Source organism: Maylandia zebra, linkage group LG2 (assembly GCF_041146795.1).
Source record: "Maylandia zebra isolate NMK-2024a linkage group LG2, Mzebra_GT3a, whole genome shotgun sequence".
Taxonomy (NCBI): domain Eukaryota; kingdom Metazoa; phylum Chordata; class Actinopteri; order Cichliformes; family Cichlidae; genus Maylandia; species Maylandia zebra.
The window spans coordinates 3,912,128-3,922,883 of record NC_135168.1 but is presented as its reverse complement, the minus strand read 5'-3'; the positions used below and the strand labels follow the sequence as shown (position 1 = coordinate 3,922,883).

The 10,756-nt window shown below is 39.8% G+C and overlaps 1 protein-coding gene across 1 annotated transcript; it reads left to right on the top strand.

The window, feature by feature from the left end:
• The first annotated feature begins 8,201 nt into the window (after positions 1-8,201).
• On the top strand, positions 8,202-9,898 carry LOC101479066 (uncharacterized). Its single transcript, XM_004553589.4, has 6 exons — positions 8,202-8,279; positions 8,390-8,719; positions 9,010-9,087; positions 9,166-9,294; positions 9,380-9,426; positions 9,501-9,898. The coding sequence occupies exons 1-6, from the start codon at positions 8,237-8,239 to the stop codon at positions 9,627-9,629; spliced, it is 756 nt and encodes a 251-aa protein (XP_004553646.1). The 5' UTR covers positions 8,202-8,236; the 3' UTR covers positions 9,630-9,898.
• The last annotated feature ends 858 nt before the right edge of the window (positions 9,899-10,756 follow it).

Here is a 10,756-nt window from a genome sequence, read left to right as displayed (position 1 = left end):
GCAGTTAACTTCTTTAACCAGTAGGTGTGAATCATGTCAGGGCCTCTTCCTGCTTTATACTCTGTCTAGGATGTTTGCCACTGTGATACTGTATCCTGTTTGGGGAGGTTGCTGGGGCTCGGCTAGCCACTGAGTATTGTTGTTATGGGTTACATCTTTCTCCCATATGCTCTTCCGGTATTGCACCGTCTCCAGCCTTGGTGGGGCTGTTCTCATATTGTTCTCCTGCCACTGAGAGTACACCTTGGATACCTTTCTGCAGCTCTGATAGTTGTCTAACTTCCCTCCATGCTTATCCAGCATCCACAATGCTCCGCCCTCAGTCTGGTGAGCTATCACGTTCAGGCCTGAAACCTGTTTTACTGCTGTGTTCTAGATTTCACCCTTTATTTTCTCTGATTAGTTCTCCACAGTCTGGACTCTCTGCTCTGTTCAGACAGTTGCATCATCAGTCTGGCAGTAATCATCTTTTATACAACCAACCCCTTGTATATTTATTTATCAATCACATAGCCAACTCGGGCTTAGTTTTAGAGCAGTTTTCATGTCAAAATATGTGTAAACAACTGGGTTAATAAACTACTCAGTGTGCCGCAGTAGTGGTATTACAATATTTTTTTAATTCTGTAATTTTAAAATATAAGTGCTCATGGGTTTTTTTTTTTTCATTTGATCCAACTCAACTTTAAATGTAGTATTTGATGAATGAGCCTATTTTGGGAAAAGTCATGACAAATGAGAGACTAAACAGAGTTACAGGATTTTTAAAAAGCATTGTTCTCCATTGCTTGAGTGAAATTCTGTGAAAGTCCAAGTCTGTTTCACTCACTTATTGCTTATGTTCTCAGGGTGTGTGTGTCTTTGCATCTGTGTGTGTTTGTGTGTGTGTTAGAGAGCAGTTCATGAGGTCATTCACCCTAACCCGCTAGGCAAGTCTCACTTGGCAGCCTTAATAACCTAAGGCTGACCACATAGCTTTAACCATGTAGTTCTAGTGCATTGTATTCTCACAGATCGAGTGATTGTGGAAATCTACAAAAAAGCAGATTTTTTTATTTTATTTTACAACACCGTCTTTCATGTTTGAAATATCTAAACATGGAAATAAATACCAAAAATGAAATAAAATATGTATGAATAGAATAGATGATATTTCGATTTATAAAATGAAAGGTGTGCACTGTCGATTCTTCATTTTTGAGTCTTCAGAGAGAGAGAGAGAGAGACCAACTGAAAAGAGTCGGTGGTTTTGACAGTGAGTTGAGTATCTATAGCTCTTACCACAACCTACAAAGTCCTATATATGGAAACATAAGTAAGAGAAGCACACTCGGACCTTTACTCTTACTTACTTTTAGTAGTTAAGTATGCATTTTTATATCATACACATGCTTTGATTAAGCAAAATTATTATGGAACAAACTGGGTGAACTAACAGCACATTTTGAATTGTAAAACCACATGGAACATCTACACTAACAGACCGGCTGTGGTGAGCCATCTATCTGCTCTTTGACCAACCACTAAAGTTGTTTACTCAGAACTAACTTTAACTCTACAGGCTTCAACAGGATATGCTGTAAGTGTAAATGTGCCAGAAGGGAGGAGTTTAAAAAAAAGCCGCAATGAGCTACTTTTGTATCAGACAAACTGGTTGGTCTATAAATCCTAGTATAGTTTTTAACAGTAATGTAATTTTTTTTAAATAACATTATTATTAATTGGTGCAATAATTAGCCTGTTACAACAAAATGTTAAAAGGTTGTCAGTCTATTAGTTGTAACATTAAACAAGTGAGAAACACATACTTTAAAGTACACTGACAGTTTAGCTTGTGCATTAGGAGTTTCAAATTGACTTGCTTTTATCTGTGGGAGGAGTTGCAAGCTCACAGACAACACAGGAAATTTCCACAAAATCACTCAGCATAACCCTCATGCTACTAATATACTTAACCATAGATAAATACTTTAATGACCTATCAACGAAAAACAATACCTACAGATAGATAGATAGATAGATAGATAGATAGATAGATAGATAGATAGATAGATAGATAGATAGATAGATAGATAGATAGATAGATAGATAGATAGATAGACAGAATAAATGAAATGAAATTTTCAATTCTTTTCATTTCTTCACAGACCCAAAAAACTACTTGCAAAATACTGTATTTGGCACAAAGTGGCTTTGATATACGCCATTGGCTCATTTTCACTAAATCTGCCATTTAATATTATGAATATGAGAATATTCATAGAATATGTAAGGATGATGTAGTGTGACTGGGTATCTGTGTGTCGACAGCTCTTTTGTAGGTTTTAATTACTTTAAGGTATTTTCACGAACATTGTCACACAGAGGTAGTTTTTTCACTCGCCCTGATGAGAAGGTAAAGCAGCAGCCTAGGTTCCTACAACTAAAATAGAAAGCGAGACAGGAAGATAAGCCCCCTGTGAATTCACACCTCAATTGAAAGCCCAACCTCAAAAACAATGCTTAACTTTCCATGCATCGAGTTTGTGTGTACAAGCTGAAAAAGTTGACAACACGCTGACCACACTTCTGTTAATCTTTCTCTTTTTTTCCCTCTCTTTCTATCTGTGTATGTGTGTGTATGCGTGTGTAGGTGTGCGTGTGTGTGCGTGTGTGTGCAGGTGTGTGTGCGCGCGCGTGTGTGTGTGTGTGTGTGTGTGTGTGTGTGTGTGCATATCAGAGAGAGAATCAGAATCAGAATCAGAAGACTTTATTTATCCCCAAGGGGCAATTAACAAACAACCGAGCAGCATAACGTTGAAGATAAGGACAATAAGAACAGGCAATAAGAGTGAAATAATAAATATACAGTATATACAGTTTTAAAATTCCACAGTTTTTAAATTAAAGTGACTGAAAGGTGAATAAATAACTGTAAGTGACTAAAAGTGAATAAAGTGTCAGTAGTATAAGAAGAGTGTAGTTTATGTTTATGGGTGTGGGAAATGGTCTTATTGGCTGGAGTTAAAAAGCAGGGTGGCTTTGGGGACTAAGGTGGCTCTCCTCCTCCTGCTTCAGGAAATGCAGCGGAGGCGTCGCCCAGAGAGAGAGAGACCACTCAGTGTTTGACATTACTGCAAGTACAAATGGTTCTTTAAAAGAAATAAAGCTCTCGGTGTGAAATTACCTACAGATAGTGATATAGCTCTGTAGATATACTGTAGGTCTGTTTTAATCTTTTCTTCTTCAGCTATTTTGTTGGTAGGCAGAGAGAGAGGGTCATCAGACAGAACACGGGACTGCCTTTTGCTGTTTTGCTATGATAAATACCAAGCCAATTTTAATCATGTTAGCAGGGTGTCTTAGGATGTTAGCTGGTGCATATGTTGACAACTATGCATCAAAGAATATCCTATTAAATGCTTGGCATAGGCATAATATTTGTCAGATTCAGAGCTTAGCCCTAGACTTACTGAGTCAAGATGCTCCCTTTCTTTTTCTGGTGGAATTTTCCAAAGTTAAGTGTCCTATAAGGGGGGACAGGACACTAGACAATGTGTACAGTAACATCAAGCATGTCTACATAGCAACACCCTTTCCTGACCTCTATGTTCCTCATCTCTGCCTACACACCCCTCAGGAAACAAACCTCTCCAAGAACCCGGATCATTAAAACACGCAGGTGCAGGTGTGGCAGGACCACACCTGCGCGCCTGTAGACACACGCCTGGCCGATGCCACTGGACTAGACGACACAGCGACCTCTGACTCAGGCAGAACAGGTCCTCACCGTGCGCTGACCTCAGGCTCAAGCAGAGCAGGTTTCTTTGATGCTCAGGAACCAACCGAGCTGTCAGACTCATTATCAGCTGCATCCGGCGCTCGGACCAGTCATGCAGCTCTTCTGCCTGGCCGTGAAACACCGCCGCCTGCTCCCTCTGCATGGCCACGAGCTTGGTCACCATTCGGGCCTGCGCCTCTACTGGCTGGCTCGGACCCGACCACATAGTTTGCTCTTTCAACATGTCTCTTTTCCAGTTGCTGTATCTTTCACTCAATTGCAGCTTTTCAGCTGCACCACACGCACACAACAACGCCAACAACCTTGGGTCCTGGCACACTCTTTTATGCAGGGAAGGCGTGATGAGCTGATGGAGCTCCAGTGTGTCTCAGCCTCGCCTGCTGCTGTACCCAAGCCACACCTCGCCACACCACCAAACTGGACCACCTTCAAATCCCTCCCTGCCTGCTGCTCAGAAAAAAAAACTGCATGTCCTGAAAACAAAAGAACTCATAGCTTACTTCAAAAGACACAGAGAGGTCCACTCCCCTGTCATTAGAAATGGAGTAAAGGTGCCTGGGACCCACATCTCGGTCATCTCAAGCCAGCTCCGATCAGCAAGAACCCTGTTGCCATGGTTCCGAATAGGTAGATATCTTCAGTGTCCTCGATCGACAGTCCCGCCAGGCACATGATCCTCCAGGTCTGCCACCCGTCCATCGTGTATCCGGCAGGGAAAGTCCCTTCAGGGCACTCGGGCTCTCCCGAGCCCAGACTTCTCGTTTAGAAAAGGGTGTCAATAGCATTCAGAGACCAGCTGATCAAATCCATAATTCTCTTTTAGGTTTTAGAGAACGACAGTGAGAGACTGTTCCAGGGAAAGTAATGCACACGAGACAAGACAAGGACACAAGAGGCTAAGCAGGGAAGATAAGGGAGAGGAGGAGAGGAGAAAAAGTGTGACTGCCTTCGCCGAGAGCCAAACGGCCGAAACGCCACGAGGACCAACTGAGTTTCGATGTCCACAAACCATGAAGTAGGGTCGTGAAGCCAAAAATCCAGCAGCTTAAACGTCACAGCAAAAATTCAAACGTACAGCTCTGCTATCACTTCCAAAATAAATGCAGACAGAAAACTAAACAGCAGTGACGTTTGTAGGGTTACTGAAGTTGGGCTAGCTGGTATATAATGATGTGCTGCATGGTGGCTAGCTACACAGCAATAGTTAGCATAATATAAACAGTGAAGCTGGAGGATAACTTTTTTTCCACTCAATGAGGGTTCCCGATGGTTAGGAACAAATGAAACTGCATGGCAGGATGAAGTTAACAGACCAAACTTCAGTCAGGAGAACAACTGCAATATAAGGTCAGTCATTAATATACCGCTGCATGGGCTGGGCTGTAGTTACATCGTGATGTTTTAAAAACTGAGCTTTAAAATGAATAGTGATGATTAAAAACCAAGAGAGGCCGACAGTGATCACTGACTTTTTTTGAGGGGTTTGTTCATATTAAATCGAACAAAATATAAAGAATTAAAACATGTTAAAAACACAACAGCCTTAATAAATGCAGAGTAGTTTGGACCTGGAAGCAGGTTTCATCAGGTCATCACTTAGAGATTGGATATCGCACCTGTTGTAAATGTTTTAATGCAGTACAGTTGTTATTATTATCACTTGTCATATCTTGTTTATGACAGTTAAAATAAATAACATTCATATAAGTATGTATGTAAGTGAACTGTATGCGGTGTTAAATAGGCCTATACTACTGTACTTTAATGTCGGTCATAAGGGTGGTACTTCAAGAGCCATATATTTTATTAGGTGGTGCTCATTGTGAAATGTTTGAGAACCACTGTTCTAAGGCATGCAACATTCATGTTGATGACATCAATAATAGCCTGTTAGTTTGTTTGAATTGTCTGTTTGAAGACGCTTAATTTTACATACCCACCTATGTCAGGTGAGGAGCTCAACAATTCTTTTTAAAAAATAATGAGTGAGAACTATGAATCACTATGCCAGCTGATATGTAAATTGGTAATGTAATAATATTTTTGCTGGGTGGTTCTGGGGGCCTGTCCTCGAGTTGGGCCAGCCCCTGGTGAGTCAGCTTCACATCTGAGGCTCTCACCCTTTGGCCTTGAGGGGTCAATCTGGGGCTTCCCTCTTGAATCTGCTGAGGTGGACACATCGTTATCATTTGGGTGTGTGTCCTCTGGTCTTTAGTGCTCTTGGGGGCACTGCACACAGCCATGGTCTCTGTTTATTTAGGTGTTGTGTGCTATGTTTTAAGCAGGAAGGAGGTAAACATTGTAATAATCCAAAGAACTTAATGCAGGTCCTGCCACAGACTTATATGCCCTCTGTTAGGTCTAATGTCAGACCTCGCTGGCGCAGAGGTTCGTCATTGTGAACAAAAGCAAGACACTCCGTACGGTTCTCACTTGCTAGCAAGGAAGTCCGGCAAGATGTTCAGCCGACTTCAAACTGACTCCCCTTGCAGGCTAATGACCACCGTGGGTTACACAAACACTGTCAAACTGGTTTAAACTGGTTACGCAATGTAAAACCCATATAGTGTGTCCCATAAAAGCTCAGGCACTGAGTGTGTGTGGGCATGCATGAGCGAGCACATGTGTGTGTGTTGTGTGCATGTGTGAGTGCATGTGGGTATGTGTCTCTGTATATGTGAATTCTTCTCACACAATATAAGCTTAGAACTATTTAACCACATTTCGTAGTTATCCAGAGGATCTCCCCACACCCATATATGGTTTAACTTTAATGGTTCACCATATGCAAGCATAGGTGAGCCCCTAAATGGCCGGGAGTGAACATCCTTTACCAGATAAGGAACCAGAACCTTTAGATGGAATGTGCCTGCAGTTAAACAACTATTTGCCTCCCCCACATCCTCGATGTGTAGGGGAGGAACAGAAAAATCTCTAAACATACAGTTTAAGGACAAGGTTTACAAATTTAATTACAACAACAACAAATATTATCAAAATCAACCTAACACCGTCTTAATTGGTCCATAACACCAACATTTTCATATGCGTTGTTGGGCAGGTGATATATTGAAAGAAATTGGAGCGATGCTGAAATCTGTCATCGTGTATGCCCCACAAGTTGGATGCTCATTTAAAGACAAATTCTGGAATAAGTGGGATCAAGTTCAAATGGTGGTCGTTGGAGCAGACATCTATAGACATGTAGATGAAGGGGACACAGGATTTTGAGGACTTGTTGTGTAGGTATGCTGTTCAGGAGAGAACATTGGCTCTCAGTGCAGATGTAATTGTGTTTTTCCCCCAGTTTTATAGCATTTATAGCATTGTAGCATGCTATCAAAAACTTTCTATCAGATACAGTTTATCAAGAAAACTCTTGTTTCTTTTCTCTGATCACAACTGTGAATGTGAGTAAAACTGTAAAGATAAATCTCTGCAGAGTTTAATTCAACACCTCAAATGCAGTGTCAGCTCAGTGACTGCCACCACAGAGTGACAGAAGTGGCTGAATTATGTATTTATTTGTATTCTGCAAAAGTCTGCAAGTCTCATCTCCGATGCCACCAGTTCCCACAAAATGGTCTTTTAAACAATTTTTTATTTTGCACTTTATCAGGAAAAATAAGGTGTCTTTGGTTCACTGTACAATAATATTTACAATATCTACAGGGAGAAAACTGACAAAGAGACAAGAAGCACAGGAAGCAACGACAATGACGTATGTGCCTTGTAATACATTACACATCCAAACATTGGACTCGTGGGATTTTCTTTGGGACATTGTAGGAAAAAAACTGCCTTAAAGATGTTTACATTGTGCCTGTTTTTTCTTTTAAGCTTTTGCTACCAAATTCTTACTAGATCCCAACATACCATACCCCATCCTTCACTTATTTTGCTACTGTTAGTATTTGCGAAATGTTACAGCTTAACCACAAAATACTGTTATCATTCAGATTTTAGGATTATCCAAAGTGGCTTTAACAAGCATGCAAAAATTTCTTGCAACATGCCAGCAAAGAATGTCTAGTTCAGTGTCTCACTCTGTGCACGAGGCACACACATTTCCTCTTGTACATTTGGCTTGAAAAAGGTGTTAGTTAAAGTGTTCTATGTAATACAGAGAGAGGTGAAAATAGGAGCAAGCAGCAATGTTTGTTGCATGGCCATTTCTGCTGCACTAATGATGACTATTCCTTCCCAATCAAAACAACATTTCAAGTGCATTACACAGTAATAAATGACACAAAATGTCCTGAGAATCCAAAAGTCATTCACACAAAGACATTTTTTTAAAAACTGAAAGGCTAGTTGAGGGTGACTACACCCACCTAAATGCAAGGCACTCCAAGTTGTGTCACAGGAAGTGCACGTTTAATGTACTCAGCAGTCTGACCTATCGACCTACGTTGCTGATTATCGACAAGTCTCCAAGAAGAAGACAATGTGAAGATGATTGTGTTTTGGATTGCACTGAATCTTCTTCATCGAGGATGTAAGTGCTTTTTTATTCAGTCTTAAATGCTCATAGTCAAGACATGCATGTCAGCTGAGTCATATTGGATCATACATTGTTACTCAATGTGCTTTAATGTGTTATGTCAGATGCACTGGTTTCACAAATTACTGTTCAAGCTGGAGAACCTGCAACCTTCATCTGTAGTCTACCTCACACAGAGGTCCTCCCTCGACAAGTCCACTGGTATAAACAGAGTGCCGGGGATACACTGAAAGTAATTGTGACAGTGCGGAAATCTAAACCACCTGAGTATGCACAAGATTTTCCTAAATCCAGATGGGAGATAAAAAGCAACAGCAGTTTTAGTAACCTGACCATTTTGAGGACAATTCAAGAAGATGAGGGAATGTATCACTGTGGCGTCTCCGAGTGGCTTGCAGACATTATATGGACTGGGATGCATTTATTAATAAAAGGTAATGACAAAATCAGTACATTTCAAAATATCTCATTTTTAATATTTTTTTTATTTTGTTTCATTTCTTTTTATGGTGTTTTTTTTAATTGCTGAGGCTTTCACCAGAATCTAACTTTATGTGTTTTAAATGCACATTTGTTATTATTTTGGCAGTGTTATTAGTAGTAGAGTATTAATTTAAAATTATTTTAAAAAAATAGTGTGCTTCTAATCTAATATACACAATTCCTAAATTAAAAATTTATAACAAAGCTTGTATAACTTTAAAAAAACCTTTATGTCCAACAGGAAAAAATCAGAGCATTTCCAACTCTTCTGTTGCTCAGAGTTCGACAGTATCATCTGGAACTAAGCCAGACATCCATGGTAACGCAATCATCGGTCTATCAATTAAAACATTTTGATATACTCTAACTGTCAGATCTTTTATTCATATTGTTCCAGGAAGCAGCATATGGTCACACAGATCCGGGGCAGTTATTTTTATGCTGTGTGCTGTCTTGGCTATAAGCCTGATTGTTATAGCTATCCTTATTGCTGCAATGAAGAAAGATGACACGCAATATTGCAAAGGTAATAGCAGCTATTCAGAAAACAGCATTATATTTGAATTGCTGCATTCATAGTTCTTGTTTTTTTTTCATATTCCATAATGTAGGTGTTGTTCCCCTGCGAAAAAACACTGGTATCCAGAAAACTCAACAGGTAAAGTAGTAAACGACTGAATTAACCTCATCAGAATGAAATGTTACTTTTGACATTTTGTTTTTTCCCCTTAGAAAGCAGAGGATGTGTGGTTTTACTCTGCTGCAGTCTTTGCCATGATGGGAACTGACAGAGGTGGGACAACAGATGCAGCTGAGAGGGAGAGACTCCACACTGCTGTCAAGGCCTTTGGGCTGGATTAATGAGCCTTTTGGATCCACTGAATAATTTAGGTGTTTCTTTTATGTCACAGTAGAGTACACCTAATATTAGGTATATTAGATACCATTGTAAGCTTAAAAATGTTGTACTTTCACAAAAGCAAAAGGCTGAGTTATACAATACTATGTAAAGAAAACTACTGTTGTCAAACGTAAAGACCTAAGTGGGGATGCACTTGTAGTGAAGTGGAGGAACACATTTTCAAAGACGTTTTCTTGTAACATCATAATATGTAAATAAATAAAACACTTTCTAGTACCAAACTGTGGCTTTTGGTGTGATTTGTAGCACTTTTATTTCACTATAAGAAGGTACTTAGGTTTCCTCTTAAAGCACTATTAGAGCACAACTAAAACTACAACACCAGTATTCACTGTGGTGAGTACTGTGGTCTGCCAAGCAGGTAGTCAGGACAACATTTAAAGAACAATTAAACTGAAGCACACATGATGTTCAATGTGAGCAGCACATGTTTACTGTGGTTATACGAATGACGAACTTACAAATGCAGTGCACTAAAAAATATTTGCTTCTGTCCTTATTTTTTTGTTTTGTTCTCTTCTCTTTATTTCTTTTCTTTCTCAAAATAGTGATCCAACCTGTTTGGGGTTTTTTGTTTCGACAATGATTTACCTTGCAAATACTTCATATAACTAATATTTTAATATTTGATGACTTAAAAAATGATTAAAAACAGTTAGACAATCTGTCTGTGGTTTTACTGATGGAGAGCACCAGGTTGAACAGATGATGGGTAGGATGGGATGAGTCCTTTAAGATCTTTGTGACTTCCTCAAAGCAGTGGGAAGTGAACATAAAACGCTTTAAGTCACGTCTCTTTAAGTCTCAGACAGAGTAGAAATGTGCTATAAAATAATCAATCCATCTACCTTGGCATCTCTGATGCCCCTCTTCAAACCAGACCTGACAACACTATATTGTTGTATGCCATCAGATCTGAAAACCATGTTAAGGGCCTTAAGCAGGACTCGGACATCTTTCATTATCCACAGCTTGTTGTTAGAGAAGGGAAATATGTTTTGTGGTAGTGATCGTGTCGATACAACTTCTTATAATAGAGGAGTACAGTGTAAGTGTAGATGTCATC